Source organism: Rhinatrema bivittatum, chromosome 4, assembly GCF_901001135.1.
Source record: "Rhinatrema bivittatum chromosome 4, aRhiBiv1.1, whole genome shotgun sequence".
Lineage (NCBI taxonomy): Eukaryota > Metazoa > Chordata > Amphibia > Gymnophiona > Rhinatrematidae > Rhinatrema > Rhinatrema bivittatum.
The window spans coordinates 180,819,905-180,837,764 of record NC_042618.1 but is presented as its reverse complement, the minus strand read 5'-3'; the positions used below and the strand labels follow the sequence as shown (position 1 = coordinate 180,837,764).

General features: G+C 47.0%; 1 protein-coding gene across 11 annotated transcripts in view; it reads left to right on the top strand.

Moving 5' to 3' along the window:
- ARSG (arylsulfatase G) overlaps nt 1–17,860 on the top strand; it is a 240,054-nt gene that overhangs the window by 130,029 nt on the left and 92,165 nt on the right. For 7 of the 11 annotated variants that reach the window (XM_029599301.1, XM_029599300.1, XM_029599302.1 and 4 more), the window contains one exon: nt 16,666–16,824. The exons of the other annotated variants lie outside the window; for them this stretch is intronic. In XM_029599301.1, coding sequence (XP_029455161.1) covers nt 16,666–16,824 — 159 coding nt within the window. The remainder of the gene's footprint in view (nt 1–16,665; nt 16,825–17,860) is intronic. 11 annotated transcript variants of the gene reach the window in all.

The following is a 17,860-nucleotide window of genomic DNA, read 5'->3' as shown; positions in this document are numbered from 1 at the left end:
GTTTTAGTGGTCCCCTGGTGTGCCAATGTAAAAATGCACTCAACTGAGATGCCACAAAATACCAAGCCAAGTTCGGTATCTGTAGCCCCCCACGCAATTTCTCCCGATAAAAGAGTGTTCCGTGCCACTCTGGGTTGCCTCCTCTTACATATAAATCGAAATAATTTACGTTGCCATTGGGTTAGAGTAAGGGCAGGTACCGGTATGGGAAGAGTCTGAAAGAGGTAGCCGAGGCGAGGTAGGACATTCATCTTAATTATGGCTGAACACCCAAACCAGGAGTATGCCCCCCCTATCCCAGCGATTCAAGTCCACCTGCAAATTGTGGAACAGTGGTGTACAGTTCAAGTGGTAGAGATCTTGATATGAGGGCCCTATCTTCATCCCAAGATATATGACCCATCCCTTTGCCACTCGGAAAGGTAGGTTGTTAACAATATCCCCAAAACGAGCCTGATTTACCGAGACATTTAGAAGCTCCGACTTGTCCTCATTGATCTTAAAACCCGAGACCCCCCATATTCCCGCAGACCATCTAATAGCGTAGGCAGTGATTGCTCGGAATCTGTAATCATAAAGAGCAGGTCATCCACGAACAAGGAAATTTTGTATTCATCACTCCCCACTTTTAGTCCTCGCACCCCCGGCTTAGTGTGAACCCGGGCCGCGAATGGTTCTAAAGATAATGCAAATAGAAGGAGGGATAGGGGGCAGCCCTGTCTAGTGCCCCTTTTCACAGGAAACGGTGACACATAGTTTCCATTTGTCTTTAAGCTGCCTCTGGGGTTCTCGTATAACCGCTGAATCCATCTGATGAAATCGGGACCTAAATTGAATTTAGCAAGTACTTCAAACAGGTATGGCCAATGGACCCTTTCAAAGGCCTTCCCGGCATCGACCGCTAAGAGGACCAAAGGTGTGCCTACTTGCTTCGCCTCCAAATCAGCTCTAGGACTCTCCTCACATTATCTGAAGCCAGTCGACCCGGGACAAAGCTGTACTGGTCTTCATGAATCAGAGATGGAGCAACTTTAGCCAACCTGGTTGCCAATATTTTGGCTAATAATTTAAGATCGATATTGATCAAAGAAATAGGATGGTAGGACCCACACTGTGTGGGGTCCCTCCCAGTTTTGGCCAGGATAGTTATGCTCGCCAAGTTCGCTTCAGGAGATAGTGAGCTCTCTCCCCGTAGTGCATTAAACATGGATAGCAGAGGTGGTATTACCACAGCATGAAATACCTTATAAAATTTAGCTGTATATCCATTGAGCCCCGGGGATTTGCCCGCCGTCAAGCCTTGAATCGCTTGGTACAATTCTGCATGCATGATCTCTGCATTAAGGAACCCCTGCGCTTCTTCAGAGAGAGTTGGTAGCTCCACCCCTTTTAGGTAATCTTCCATACCCGAGTTGTCCACCGCAGATTCGGAAGCATAGAGGTCAGTGTAAAAGCTGGTGAAACTAGCGCCAATATCATCTTTCTGGTATAACACTGTCCCCAATGCAATCCTTATCTTGGTGATATGGGTTTGTGCAGTTCTTTCCTTCAATTTGCGAGCAAGACTGTGCCCTGCTTTATTCCCAAATTCGAAATGTTGCTGGCGTACCAGCTCCATCTGGAACGCAAACTTCCCCAGATCCAAGTTATGGAGCTCTCTCTTAGCTGACAGGAGTTCCTCAAATTTGCTAGGGTCAGAGGTGCATTTGTGGCTTAAGGCAAGGTAGGCAATATGATGGAGTAATATGGACCTTTTTGCATCCCTTTCTGTTTTTTGAAAACTAGCCCAGGAGATCAGTTTCCCTCTGACTACCGCCTTCAAACAATCCCATAGGGTGCCAGGTGAGATGCCCTCTGTGATGTTAAGTTCTAAATACTCCTTTATATCGTCTGATAGAGAGTCAACAAATTGTTTATCGGTTAGCAGATTATCATTCAGTCTCCAGTACAGTTTTACGGGAATCTTTGTGGGTACCTTAATTTCTAACCAAATTGGTGAGTGATCTGACCAAGTAATGAGCCCAATGTTCATATTTACAATTGAATCTACCAGGCCTTTATCAATAAGGAAGAGGTCTATATGAGAATAGGTGTGGTGAGTGTGAGAGAAATAGGTGTAATTCTGCTGTATGGAATTACGTAGGCGCTAAATGTCCTCCAGCCCTCTATCCGAGATTAAATGTTTAAGGGCGCGCCTCTGCACCTTAAGGCCACTTCCCCCATCACCCGCGTTATCTAGGAAGGGGTACCTGGTCAGATTAAAATCCCCTCCCACTATCACCTGTCCCTCTGCCCTCGTCTCTTAAGAGCGATGATATTTTATAAAGGAACGTGTTATGGTCAGTGTTGGGGCCGTAAATAGTCAACAGCGTAAATAGGGTAGAACCAGTCACAATGTTTAGGGCAATATACCTGCCTTCTGGGTTAGTCAGGCTATCTTTAAAGTCGAATACTAGTGTGCGTGCAAAGAGGATACCCACCCCACAGTATTTCTTTTTAATTGAGGCGGACGCCAGATATTGGGTGGAATAATACTTGTCCCAGAGCATGCGCTCAGTGTGCTTGAGTAAATGAGTTTCTTGACAAAAAATAATATCCGCTTGCCCCTTTCGTGCCTCTTGGAACAAAGAGCTTCTCTTGTAGGGTATGTTAAGCCCCCTTTGTATTAATTGACATTATTTGGATTCCTGCCATGTTTGGTATACCAGAGGAACTAGATCCTGACCCATCAAAAATCTCAGACTCCTAGCCATAAGTCGATTGCCAACTCTTGGTGAGCAACACCAAGTCCCTCGCCTCTCGTAGCTGCTTTCCCCCTCTCCCCTTCCCTCTGTCCCCCCCCCCCTTTTAGTTAAACAGTGAGGAGCCCACAGCCAACCCCAAGTGGCCTCCATTTGAAGGAGCAAGTGCGTCACCATCTGTAACCCCCCTTCCCCCCTCCCCGGTCCGGTCCCTTCCCCATCCCGCTGCATCTCAATAATTTTACTGCACTGTTAAAAACCATTAAAAAGAAATGAGAAATGTCCCCAGCAATATAAATGTGATACTAGCCCAAAACAAGTTCTCCAACTAAGTGGATTTTGCCCCTGAGCCTTCAGACAGTTTCCAAGAGAATGGCTGTGATGTATATTTCATCCAGGACAGTCACTCAGTTGTAAAGATCCACTTGAGTGGCTGCGAAGTCTTTTCCCTCCCTTGTCTACATGCTGCCAGCGAAGTGTTTCGAATCAAGGACGTCTGGGTCTTTCGCTGTATGAGGCAGTATTTGTGAGAGGAACACTCATATCTGCCGCCTGTAGTATGTCCACCGCCTCCTCCGAGGTAGAGACTCACGATGTGACTCCAGCGATAGTGAAACTCAGGCCAAATGGAAAGAGCCATCTGAATTTAATATTGTGATTACGTATTGTGTTTACTACATCCTTGAATTCCCTCCTTTTACAGATAGTGGTAGGTGCTAGATCCTGATATAACTCCACTTTGATTCCTCTCCATATCACCGGGCCTGAGCTGCGTGCCCTCGTTAGAGATCTCTTCCTTTTGAGAGAAACTATGAAAACACACCACAATGTCTCTAGGTCTGTTTGCTCTGGCGGCTCCCAATGCCCTGTGTGCTCTTTCCAGCTTTATTACCACCCTTTCTGGCATCTCAGGCTCCTGTTCCAGGATTTGCAAACATATGCTGGTCACTACTTGCTTGCAGACAGTGTATTCTGTTGTCTCGGGGATCCCTCTGAATCTCAAGTTTGTCCGTCGCGACCTGTTCTCCAGATCTTCTATTCTGTTCAGTAGCTCCGCGTTATTTTGCAACAATTTATCTTGGGCTACCTTGCAACTGAGGAGTTCTGAGGCCTGATCCTCCAGGCGAGCTTCAGTCTCCTCCACTCTGCTCCCCAGAGCTGCCAGGTCTGACTTCAGTTCAGCTCTCAGACCCTGGATGTCCTTTTGCAGACCTGCCATGGCCCCCCTGAGCTCCCCGAATCAGCTCAGAAAATCTGCACGGCTCGGGGCTGCTTCTCCCTCCCCTCCTCCTGCAGATTTGCTCACCTCCGGGGCCTCGTGGTCTGCTTGGGCCTGCTCTTCATCCCGCAGCGCTGACTGAGCTGCAGCACTCATGAAGCTAAATTTCTGGAGGTCCGTTTTTTTCCTCACGCCCGACATTGTAAGCAGTCAGCTACCCTCTGCCACTAAAAATTGGCGATTTTTGCTGCATGGGGACCGCGATGCAGTGGAAATTAGGTCGGGCCCGATCAGGAGCTCAAATTCAAGCAGCCATACCGGCGATGATGTCACTTCCTCCCCTATTTCATTCTTTTTAATGTCCAGCCTTTCCCATTGAAAGTATTCTTTGCCCTAGGACTTCTGACTGTGTTACTCTGTTTCTTTTCTCATTCATAGATAAATCCCTCATCGGGAAGAAGGAGAATGAGAACAAACTAAAGGCTTTAGTATTAGGCTCAATTTAAACTATCAGCAGGACAGATTGCTTTAGATATATTTCCAGGACTATTTTATGCTTACTGAATGGTCTTCGTGGAGTTTTCTGGCGAAGTACAAAGTTATGTGTGTATGTATGTCAGTCAGGATAATATGGCTTTTATAATGTCATAACTAGGTTTGGACAAGCTTCCACTATCTGCCTGGGTCTGGGAAGGAGTATAGAATTGGTTTGACACCTCTGACTCTGACCTGGAGCAGAAGGTTTCCATCCAACGTCTTCCCCAACTGAATTGCACAGGCTGGGTAAATAAATAAGAGTGGGAGTGGCTTGCTTACACCCCTAACCAATTAAGCTAGATATTTCACTTAGATGCAGTTCCAGCACTGCTCTCTACATTAATGGTGGGGTGGAAGGGAAATAGAACATGCATTTGCATGTTGATGACGCACTATTACCCCTTACTGAATAAGGGGTAAAGCTAGCATGTCGAAAACGCGCATCCAAACGCGGGTTAACAATGCGCTCCACCGGAGCGCATTGTACTGTATCGACCTGTAGGTGCAGTCCTTGTTTATTTGATTCACAAGATTTTGCCAGATGCCTGCAGCATATGGCAGAAATTATTATTCTTTTCTGGAGAAGGACCTGTTCATTTGACTTCTTCCTTGCTGTTGGCCGCATTTATGCATCATGGCCACATGTTGTGGTGCATCCAGTTTTAAAGTTTGGATTGCATGTACACACAAAGTTCATTCCGCATTATTTAATCATCCTGTTATACAAGTCAGATATAAAAGATCCCTGGAGTTTTATTTACACCAGTAAAAGATCCTTTAAAGAGCATTAGCTGACCAGTATTTTATTAAGAAGGTGTTGACATAAGCTGCCTTCATAAACTTTTTTTTTTTTAATTCTTTGGTTGGTACCTTGCAGTATTGCTCAAGAGATTTATTAAAGGCCTATTCATGAAATTTGAGAAGATGAGAAAACAATTAGCCAAAGTCAGGACTTCTGGGTGAAATTGAAGGATGCATATGTAAAGGTCAGTGGACACATTTGCAAAGGATAGTTTGGACATATTGTCCAATCGGTACCAAACAGAAAAGCTGATGTTATGGGCACACAGAATGTGGCAGCAAATGAAAGCTGCAAGGTCCATCTGCTCTACTGGGTCCCTACCCACTGTAGTACTGCAGGCTTCCCCACTGCTAGAGAGCCCATATGCTTACCCCATACTTTCTTGAATCCAGATGCTGCTTTTGCCCCTACAATATTCACTGGGGAAGGGCTTTTTATGACTCTGTGATGGTGATAGCCTTTGGCCACATTTTGTCAGATATGTCAAATTTAGATATTGTTTTTGCTTGCATTCTTTATTGCCTTATTCCACTATTTCAGATCACACCTTAAAGATGTATTTTCTCTGGCAACAGACCACATATAGATTTATATTATTTTGAAAAATATTTCTGAAGCCTAGGATGGACTCCTTTCTTGCATGCTGATGCAGGCAGTTTCTCACTACTATTATTTTTTGCCAAAAACTTTAGGGGCAGATTTTAAAAGCCCTGTGCGTGCCGAGCCTATTTTGCATAGGCCCAGCGACGCGCGCAAGCCCCAGGACGTGTGTATGTCCCGAGGCTTTGAAAAAGGGGTGGGAAGGGGGCGGATGCCGGTCCGGGGGTGGGACTGAGGCCTCTGGCAAAGCTGCCATGCCGGGGGATCGTTTGCCGGCAGCCGGCTGGTGCGCGCAAGTTACGCCTGCTAGAGGCAGGCGTAAATAACAGAATAAAGGTGGGGGGGATTTAGGTAGGGCTGGGGGACGGGTTAGATAAGGGAAGGGAGGGGAAGGTGGGGGGGAGCAGAGGGAACGGGGAAAACCATCAGGGCTCCCCTAGGGCTCGGCGCACGCACCAACCTCGGATTTTATAACATGCGCGCGGCGCATGGAACCAGGCAACCTGACAGTGGACAATAAATGAAATTCACTTTGTTTACGGCTTCTCAGGAATTTATTAGGAAGTTTTTTCACTGTGTTAATAGAAGATGCATTAAACCCACATCTACAAATTCTTTGTCTTGTTCATGCCCGTGGTCACCATCTGTAATCCAAATCAAGATGAGAGGACAGCATTTATTAGGAGCTGGTAGATATTCGTGTTGTAAAATAAAGGCATTTTCCTGACCCTTAGTGTTTGTGAGGAAGGTATAGTCCTGCCTAGGGCTCAGCCTGTCAGACCAGATGATTGGCATAATAGCTAGGGTAAGTATTTCACAGCATCTAATCTGTCCTTTCAATTTCATGCTGCTTAGTGCACTTTGTATGCCTCTGAATGGTCTACTGTAACCTTATTAACTACTACATCCATTATTTGGCTTTGCCCACAAAGCATCCCAGAGATTTGATATTCACATGAAAACTAATTTGGTACATGCCAGAGAAGGCTGAGGATTTGAGTTAAAGCATGTGATAGGAAAGCAGAAGGTGCACGATGTACTATAAACAGGCTGAGAAAAAGGACTTCTCTTCTCGAATGTGTTGCTGGTTAAATGACACCAGCTGGAAATATACAGGGTACTTCATGAACGATTACCTCTTGTTATGTAACTGTTACGCAATGCACAAGGATAGCAAAAAAATGGCTCAGGGGCCTGCATTTCTGTTCTGAAAGTTAGGTAACTGTTGTCCTAATTGAACTTAAAAAAATAGAAGGTGACCTGAAGTGCTGCCAGTCAAAAGATTTGCCAGTTAGTTTTGGTTTTTTTTTGGAAACTATCTTTATTCAGATTTTCAATAATGACACAATCAATCACTTATTAACAGTAACTGTACACAACAAAGGTAAATCCAACAAGAACATCTAGGTTCGCTATCAAAAATTCCCTACACCCCTCCCCATCGATTTCTGCTGTATTGAAATTTGAAGTGTACATATCACCCCTTCAAGATAATTGGTGTAAGCTGTGGCCTTTCTAGGCTTGATAGTTTCCTAGAAAATATATACTTGCTGTCTGGACATATTGTTACTGCCCCAAAGAAAATTAGGATTTGTCTGCCTTCAGCAAATAAGTTAAAATCTAAAGTCTGCAAATATTTGTTTGTTTCTATAGACAGGAAACCAGGGGATTGTTCCAAGCATTTCTTGAATAAGTCAAAGTAAAGTGCTGTAAAGCATGATGTACATGTTGAGCCTGCCATGCACAGAAGCAAGAGAGAAAAAGATGAAAAAGCGTTCAAAGGTTATGGTCTTGAATGCCAGACAATGGGATGGGGTCCTTAATAACATGGTAATGACAGCAGAAAAAGAACAAATGGTCCATCCAGTCTGCCCAGCAAGTCTCTGCTTTGTACTGTTTCATTATTTTGTCTGAGGAAGGGCCTGTGTGGTGCCAAAAGCTCATAAGCAGCAATATTTTCTTGATTGAGTGCCATAACCCACTAAGGTCCTGATTCATCAAGATATTTTTTCCAGAAATGGGAATGGGGGAAGAGCCTTTATCCAATAAGCCACGAAGATTTCAATTTTCTCCAAGGACAAGCAGGATGGCAGTCCTCACACATGGGTAATATCATCGGACCTTTGATCTCAAAGATTCTAGAGCTTTCAAACATGTCATAGCTGCATATGCTCAGTAGAATTATCACCCTGCCCCTTAGGCAGAGTCCCTCAGTCTTTTTTTCTTTGGAGCCATGTGGTCATAGTATTCAGCTTTGCTCTCTCCTCATAGTTTTTATTGTGACTTTTTTTTTCTGGAACTGCATATGGTTTTGTTTTTAACTTTCTTTATGGTAGTTTATTTTCTCTTTTCAACTTTCTGCCAGCCGCATGTCGGGCCTTAGTCACTGTGCAGCCTGGCAGAGTCTAATTTTATTCCTTAATAAAAAATACTGCACCTGCAGTTTAGTTTCTGTGTCCTCTCCTTGCTGTATCTGCTTTTGTGCTTTTGTCTGGTGTTGACAGGACTGACAGAATGCAGAATGTGTAGGCTGCTGAGCCTGGGGACTCGTCTGAGTTCTACCTGGGCAGGAATTCCATGTTTCACCAATTGAACAGCATCAATGGAGGCTTGCACAGTGCAGGGATCAAGGATCGCACCATTCCTGTTTGGGGGAAAGGTCATCCTCCCCACATTCTAAGGAACTAGTTGCCATGGCAAAAGCCCTGGACAACATAGCCTCCCCTCCTGCTTGCCAGTGCTGGCAGTGCAGTCTCCTTGTGAGAGAAGGTGAACAGGAGCCTGGGTAAGCAGCATTGCTGCTGCACCTTTGGAGCCTTGCCCAGTAATGGTTGCCTGTGCACACCCGTGTCAGTACACAGATGGTCTGGTGTGTTGATGTCAGGGCAGAGTTTGGGACCAGGACAACCATTGAGTGCCATGATCACCCTTGAAGCCATGGAGGTGTGGGACTGCCCTCAATGCTGTAAGAGCTATTGAGCGCCTTGCACACTGTCAGTTGTCCTGGCTGCGGACGGGAGCCCTTCTGTGCCGTAGGCATTGGCAAGTGCTGTTGTGCACCCTGGACACCATTGAGCCGGAGGAATGGCACTGACCTGAGCATCATCGAGGGCCATGGGCTTTGATGTGGTGGAGAAGTGGCACCGACCTAGAGTGTTGTAATCTGTACTGCGTCAGAGACCAGGCATGCCATCTAACACCATGGTTACCCTCAATGCCATCAGAGCCGCCCTTGATGCCATCAAGTGCCCTCGATGCTATTGAGCACCATGGGAGTCTTTCGAGCATGTTTTCCAGCGAGGCCATTCGTGGCTGTTCTTGATGATGTCCGGCACCAACACTGCCAGAGTTCACCGGGATCACCGTCGAGCGCCTAGTCATCCTTGAGGCCATCAGCTGCTGGAGTGCAAGGGTCCAGAGAGTCCTCAAGTGCCATGGAAGCCCTTAGCCTACACTGGCTTCGGGCCTGGGGTGGCTGCGGTGCTTTTGAGCACCAGGGTCACAATTGACCCAAGGCACTTTGGAGCACCGAGGCATCCAAGGTGCACCATGGCCCAGTGGCCTTGAGGCTATCGAGTGTTGGGGGCACTGACGACCCCCTCCTTTTTGCAGTGTCCAGAAGGGACACCGAGGAGATTTGAGGCAAAAGGACATCAGGTGCCATGGGCATGGGGCATCTTAGGCTCCCCTGGACTTCAAAACAACAAGGAAGGCTGTCTAAAAAAGCCGTGAGGGCAACAAAGTGGATTAGAAGCCAAGAATGTCCGATCAGAAACTTTTATTCTATGGAGACGTATTTCTTTAAAGCAAGCCCCACTTTGGCCGAGTTTTGCCCCCACTTTGGGGCTGCCTTAGGGGCTAAAATATACAAACAGCATCCATAACTGAACAAAACCGAAACATATAAAATCATAATTAAAACACAAATACACAAATACATATATAATGGTAACATGTAGAACAGTAGAATTTAGAAGTGACAATGAAGTTTAAATAGTATTTAATTAGAGCCATATTTGTCTGATTTTACCTGTATGTCGTCAACCGTATAATATATGTAGAGTCAGTCTCGTATGACAAATTATATCTAAGATCTGTAAAAAGTGTGCATGAAAAATAGAAAATTAAAACTTTGAAACATCGAATAAAAAGGGGAAACATTAAAAAACAATTGGTAAAATGATCTCTTTGTTAATAAAAGTATGCATAAAAAATAAAACCTTAAGAGCATCTAATGAAAGGAAAAACATGTTAAAAACAATTGGTAAAATAAAGCTGATCTCTTTGTTAATAAAAATAAATGTTTGTCATGATTAATCATAAAAACCTGCCCTATACTTCCAATGATAGTGGCTTTGAAAATAACTGAAACATTTTGCTCTCCGGTTACAGTAACATTTGAACGCTGCTACTGCCAGTCGAACAAGGCCATAAAAATAATTTACTCATTCTGGGGCGGATTTTCAGAGCCCTGCTCGCGTAAATCCGCCCAAAACCGGGCGGATTTACGCGAGCAGGGCCCTGCGCGCCGGTGAGCCTATTTTACATAGGCTCACCGGCGCGCGCAGAACCCCGGGACTCGCGTAAGTCCCGGGGTTTTCGGAGTGGGCGTGTCGGGAGGCGTGTCGGGGGGCGGGGCCGGAGCGCGCGGCGTTGCGAGGGCGTGTCGGCAGCGTTTTGGGGGTGGGTACGGGGGCGTGGCTACGGCCCGGGGGCGTGGCCGCGCCCTCCGTACCCGCCCCCAGGTCGCGGCCCGGCGCGCAGGAGGCCCGCTGGCGCGCGGGGATTTACGCCTCCCTCCGGGAGGCGTAAATCCCCCGACAAAGGTAGGATGGGGGTTTAGACAGGGCCGGGCGGGTGGGTTAGGTAGGGGAAGGGAGGGGAAGGTGAGGGGAGGGCAAAGGAAAGTTCCCTTCTAGGCCGCTCCGATTTCGGAGTGGCCTAGGAGGGAACGGGGGTAGGCAGCGCGGCTCGGCGCGCGCAGGCTATACGAAATCGATAGCCTTGCGCGCGCCGATCCAGGATTTTAGCCGATACGCGCGACTACGCGCGTATCTACTAAAATCCAGCGTACTTTTGTTTGCGCCTGGAGCGCAAACAAAAGTAGGCTGTTCGCGCTCGTCTGAAAATCTACCCCTCTCTGCTCTAATCATAATACAAGAAAATGGAACAGTGATTGTATGAATAATGGCCCGACATTATATTATTCAAATCGCAATAGATCTATTGTTCTATTCAGTGCCTCATCTGAGTTTTAAGTATTGCCGTGGCATACACAATGGGGTAGATTTTCAGACGAGCGCGAACAGCCTACTTTTGTTTGCGCTCCAGGCGCAAACAAAAGTACGCTGGATTTTAGTAGATACGCGCGTAGTCGCGCGTATCTACTAAAATCCTGGATCGGCGCGCGCAAGGCTATCGATTTCGTATAGCCTGCGCGCGCCGAGCCGCGCAGCCTACCCCCGTTCCCTCCTAGGCCGCTCCGAAATCGGAGCGGCCTAGAAGGGAACTTTCCTTTGCCCTCCCCTCACCTTCCCCTCCCTTCCCCTACCTAACCCACCCGCCCGGCCCTGTCTAAACCCCCATCCTACCTTTGTCGGGGGATTTACGCCTCCCAGAGGGAGGCGTAAATCCCCGCGCGCCAGCGGGCCTCCTGCGCGCCGGGCCGCGACCTGGGGGCGGGTACGGAGGGCGCGGCCACGCCCCCGGGCCGTAGCCACGCCCCCGTACCCGCCCCCAAAACGCTGCCGACACGCCCCCGGAACGCCGCGACGACCGGGCCCGCCCCCCGACACGCCCCCCTCGGAGAACCCCGGGACTTACGCGAGTCCCGGGGCTCTGCGCGCGCCGGGAGGCCTATGTAAAATAGGCTTCCCGGCGCGCAGGGCCCTGCTCGCGTAAATCCGCCCGGTTTTGGGCGGATTTACGCGAGCAGGGCTCTGAAAATCCGCCCCAATTTTTTTAATAAAGATCAGTTTTAAAAAAAAAACGTTTTTGGCATACAATCACTGTCATTGGAAGTATAGGGGTAGATTTTCAGAGCCCTGCTCGCCTAAATCCGCCCAAAACCGGGCGGATTTGGGCGAGCAGGGCCCTGCGCGCCGGGAAGCCTATTTTACATAGGCCTCCCGGCGCGCGCAGAGCCCCGGGACTCGCGTAAGTCCCGGGGTTCTCGGAGGGGGGCGTGTCGGGGGCGTGTCGGGGGGCGGGCCCGGTCGTTGCGGCGTTCCGGGGGCGTGTCGGCAGCGTTTTGGGGGCGGGTACGGGGCGTGGCCACGGCCCGGGGGCGTGGCCGCGCCCTCCGTACCCGCCCCCAGGTCGCGGCCCGGCGCGCAGCAGGCCCGCTGGCGCGCGGGGATTTACGTCTCCCTCCGGGAGGCGTAAATCCCCCGACAAAGGTAAGGGGGGGGTGTAGACAGGGCCGGGCGGGTGGGTTAGGTAGGGGAAGGGAGGGGAAGGTGAGGGGAGGGCAAAGGAAAGTTCCCTCCAAGGCCGCTCCGATTTCGGAGCGGCCTTGGAGGGAATGGGGGGAGGCAGCGCGGCTCGGCGCGCGCAGGCTATACAAAATCGATAGCCTTGCGCGCGCCGATCCAGGATTTTAGTGGATACGCGCGGCTCCGCGCGTATCTACTAAAATCCAGCGTACTTTTGCTTGAGTCTGATGCGCAAGCAAAAGTAGGCTGATCGCGCTTCTTTTAAAATCTACCCCATAGTGTAGGTTTTTATGATAGATCATGATATACATTTTTATTAACAAAGAGATCAGCTTTATTTTACTAATTGTTTTTAACATGTTTTTCCTTTCATTAAATGCTCTTAAGGTTTTATTTTTTATGCATACTTTTATTAACAAAGAGATCATTTTACCAATTGTTTTTTAACATGTTTCCCCTTTTTATTAGATGTTTCAAAGTTTTAATTTTCTATTTTTCTTGCACACTTTTTACAGACCTCAGATATAATCTGTCATATGAGACTGACTCTACATATATTATATGGTTGACTACATACAGGTAAAATCAGACAAATATGGCTCTAATTAAATACTATTTAAACCTCATTGTCACTTCTAAATTCTGCTGTTCTACGTGTTACCATTATATATGTATTTGTGTTTTAATTATGATTTTATATGTTTTGGTTTTGTTCAGTTATGGATGTTGTTCGTATATTTTGGCCGCTGAGGCAGCCCCAAAGTGGGGGCGAAACTATACATTCCCCTTTTAGGCATAACCATGTCTAGCCATGTCTCAGGAAGTCCTGGTGCAGGCAACTGTTGTTCCATTTACTGGACCTCATGATTCCTTGGGGAAAGTATACGTAATCCTGGCCTTAGGTATTGATACTTAGGCCAGGTTGTTGGACAGTCTGTTCCAAGATAAGACTGACCCTTCCCTGGTACCCTTCGGGTTACCAGGTCAATTAAGGAATCCTGTTTCTACAGGGGTTTGCACTCTCGGCATCCCTGCTTTCTGTCTCATGGTAGATTTCTTCCCCAAGAGGTTTGCTCTCAGTTTCAGCTGTTCCTGTCATGCTGAGAGGTCTATCTCTGGGGTTAACTCACTACTTCAATCAGCAGTGAGTTGTTTGGTTGGGGTTGATAAATACAACCCACTGAATTTTTCTTATCCCTATAGGCTCATTGTGTTCTTCACTCCTTCTGACCCCCAGTCGGAATGTTGGGGGGAAGGGGAGAAAAACTAGGGCATTCATGGCATATTTTAGTACCTCTTTTTCCCTGGGTTGTTTTTTTTTTGCTAAGTTCTGGCCAGTACTGCATTTAGCTTTTCATACTTCACTGGGTTGACCAAAGTACCTTCCTGCTCACCTGAGCTATCCTGTTGATAGAATGGATAGGCCTACCCTTGACAGGGTAAGTGTATGGATGAGCTTCAGTCCTAGGGGATTTTGGGGCTAGTGATCAGATTTCAGGCATTGCCTCTCATCCCCTGACGCTCTTGACGTCTGTCCTAGGCGGTCAGATCTATCTGGTACTGTGGCAGGTTAGGTTGGCCACTATTGCCGCTGCTTCTTTCAAGTGTTGGGTTTTTTCTGCCCATTATGCCTATCAGTCAATCATTGGGCATGCTTCTGCAAAGGCATTCTGTCCTTCAGATGTTAGTGAACTGCAATTTCTTTTTGGAGGGCTTTCTAGCCCCAGTTGGTTTTTTGGTTTTCTTGTGACACTGGAGGAAACTGTGCGGTTTTTAGTCAAGAGTTCTTCTTTTGGTTTATTCTCTAGGCCTTTTAATGTATCCAGGAAGATCTAGACCTACTTTGCTGTCAGGGTTTGCTGATCCAAAATCCTGACTGTAATAGTCCCATGAGGCAAAGTATGCTTCTCGCTGGATTTCGCATCGCGCCCCTGCCTTGGCACCTACATATCAGGATATTTGTGTCTCAGTCTGTTTATGGTTTTCTTTTGTAGAATCCAACTCTTTTCCCCGCCTAGACCTGTTTTTGGGTTGGCTGCCTCACAGGCAAAAGGGAGAAAGTGGGTCTTTCAGCACGGTGGAGTTCCTTGCATTGTCCTGCATGGGCAGTCTATACCTTGGGATTTGCCCATGTGTGAGGACTGCCACCCTGCTTGTCAATATGAAATGCTATGGTGAAACATTTGTAGAGCTTGTGACACATCTTGCATACTCAATATAGTGCAGGTCTGGTAGCCATGTTGGTCCTGGAGAAAGCAGAGTTTCTTACCTGTAACAGGTGTTCTCTGAAGACAGCAGGATGTCAGTCCTCACAAAACCCACACATTCTTACTGGGAGTTGGTTTCTCCATGTAATAGCTGTATCTTGGACTCTGCCTAAGGGACAGGGTGATAATTACAGCTGCACATGCTCAGTAGGATGTGTTTGAAAGCTCTAGAATCTTTGAGATCAAAGGTTTGGGCCAGGCTCCATCCGATGTCACCTATATCTGAGGACTGACCTCCTGCTGTCCTCGGAGAAAACCTGTTACAAGTAAGCAACTCTGCTTTGCTTTCTCAAGCACCAATATGGCTTCTAGACATGCACTATATTGAATATGCAAGATGGGTGTTGTCAGCCGAGGCATTTCAGCTGGTAGTGGGTTGCGGGGGCCTTCCGTTTCTAGACTTGCTGGTGACTTCTCACAGTGCGAAAGTTCCTCGCTTCTTCAGTCGCAGGAGAGATCCGTGTTCCCTAGGCATAAATACTCTCATACAGGGATGGCCGGAAGACGAGTTGCTTAATGCCTTTCCTCTGTGGCCCTTGCTGGGCAGGATAATTCTCAAGATCGAAGGCCACAGAGAGCTAGTACTCCTGGTGGCACTGGACTGGTCCAAGCATCCATGGTATGCAGATCTGCAAAGACTCTTGGGGAAAACTCCCCTTTGTCTTTCACCATACATGGATCTGTTGTAGCAAGGACTGGTTCTTCATGAGGATCCAACTCTTTTCTGTCTTCCGGTTTGGACCTAGAGAGGGCTCGCCTGTTGAAGCGTGGATATTCTTCTAAGGTGATTGCTATCTTACTCGACGCTTGGAAGTTCTCCACTTTCTTAGCCTGTGTGCGGGATTGGCGATTATTTGAGGCCTGGTACGAGGAGCACGGCATTCTTCCTCTTTCAGTTAAAATCCCGCTCATTCTGGATTTTTTGCAGAATGGGTTGAATAAAGGATTGGCCCTTAATTCCTTGAAGGTACAGGTTGCGGCTCTTGCCTATTTCAGAGGCCCAGTGGATGGCATTTCCTTATCATCTCATCCTGATGTGGCCTGTTTTTTGAAGGGAGTGAAGCATCTTCAGCCTCCCTTGAGGTTACCAGTTCCCTTATGGAGTATTAATTTTGTGCTGGATTTTTTTGGCGGGCCCTATGTTCTGACCGCTGCATAGCCTTTCCTTACAGTTATTGATTTCTGAGCTGCAGGCCTTGTCTTGCTGGGAACCGTTCCTTCAGGTGACTCCAGGGGTATTACAGCCGCATACTGTTCCATCCTTCTTGCCTAAGGTGGTCTTGGAGTTTCATTTTAATGAATCCATTTCCTTGCCATCCCTGGATAAGGTCAGGGATGTGGAGGAGTATCTCCTCCTGCATTCCTTGGATGGCAAGAGAGTTGTCGTGCGGTATCTGGAGGTTTCTGAACCTTTCTGAAAGAAAGGTTCAGAAACCTTTCTGTTTGTCCTTCATGGCAGAAGGAAGCAGGATGAACCAGCTTCATGGGCTACAATAGCTCGCTGGATTAAGGAGGTGGTCATGGCCGCATATGTGGATGCTGAAAAAATCCGTTGTCTACTCAGGTTAGGGCTCATTCCACTAGGGCTCAGGCAGTATCATGGGCGGAGGTTAGGTCATCTCCCGATGATATCTGCCGAGCCAAGACATGGTCCTCCATACATACTATTTACAGGTATTATCGTCTGGATGTTCAGGCCTGGAAGGACGCAGCCTTTGCACATGCAGTGTTGACTGGACTACGGGCAGCCTCCCACCCTGTTCGGGAGTAGCTTTGGAACATTCCACTGGTCCTGAGTCCATCTGTCTACATGCTAGGAAATGGAGAAATTACTTACCTGATAATTTTGTTTTCCTTAGTGTAGACAGATGGACTCAGCTTCCCGCCCTCGGCTGCCGTCTGATTTTGTCAATATTTCTCCTGTGGGGTTATGGGTCTGTAGGGATTACTAGTAAGTGTTCATCCAGTCCCTAGATTGGGGTACCTATATTCTTATTTGAGATCAGTGTTTCTTGTTGGTTGAGTATAGTTATGGTTGTCTATTTTTAATCAATTTATTTGTTAGTCTGTCCACAGTTACTTTTGAAGAGAATGCTGGCAGGCTGAGGTCTCTGCAGGAGTATGTATACAGTGACGTCAGCTTGCTCCCTCTCCTGCTGGCACGGAAGCATAACCCACTGGTCCTGATTCCATCTGTGTACACTAAGAAAAACAAAATTATCAGGTAAGTAATTTCTCCATTACTCAGTATACTACCACAGTACCAGGTTTCTTTTACATTAAGAAAAAGTAACAGAACTGTAACTTTCAACAGTCAACAACCCTCTCTCATTATTATAAAATGAGAGTTCTCAGTTCTCATCAATCTCTGATCTTCTTTCCCAAGAGAATCACTCATTGAAAAAGTAGTAATGATGCCAGACATTCCAACCCACAAATTCTATAAACAGATTGGCGAAAACATAGTCATTAGGAACAGGTAGCCTCACAGGAATTCAGGCTGCATTGAGCATCCCACAACCAGCCTCTGAAATCACTGCTTGACTCGCCTCTCCATCCATAAACAATATCAGGGAACCAGATCTTTTGCCACTGACATTCTCAGCAGCTTTCTGCTTCCATTAATGCAGAATGGAACGTTTTCTACTTGCATCAGCATGTGAGTAGAAAGCTTTTGATTCTCCATTAATATAAATAGAAAGTTTTGCACAGTAGAGTTATCGGAACCACAGGTGCTGATTATGCAACACCCTCTTAAACTGCACATATATTGCTCTTTTCTGCATTGTATCCATACTGTAACCTGGGAAGAGGTACACCCGATGATCATTGTAATGCAATTGGTCCAGTTCTCTAGCCTGTCTCACCATCCATTCATGTGTTTGATAAGAATGGAACTTAATCAAAACAGCACAAGGCCTGTTTCCATTGCCCTGAAGCATACTCCGTGATCTGTGCACTCGATCTAATGAAAACTCTGGGGTGGACTCACCTGGTTTCAGCAGATCTGGCAGGAATTTCCTCACAGCCCAAAATATATTGCCACCTTCTCTTTTGGGAATCCCAACAGTCTCACATTGCTCCAACATCATCTGTCTTCAAGATCCACACCTTCCTCTTTAGTTTAACAGCTTGTTTCCGCAGTTCTACCTGAGAATTGACTGCACTAGACTCTTGGTCCTCTAAATCTGAAATTTGTCTCTTGCGTTCTTCCACTTGAGGAGAATGTTTATCCAATTTTTCATTAATTTCAAACATAG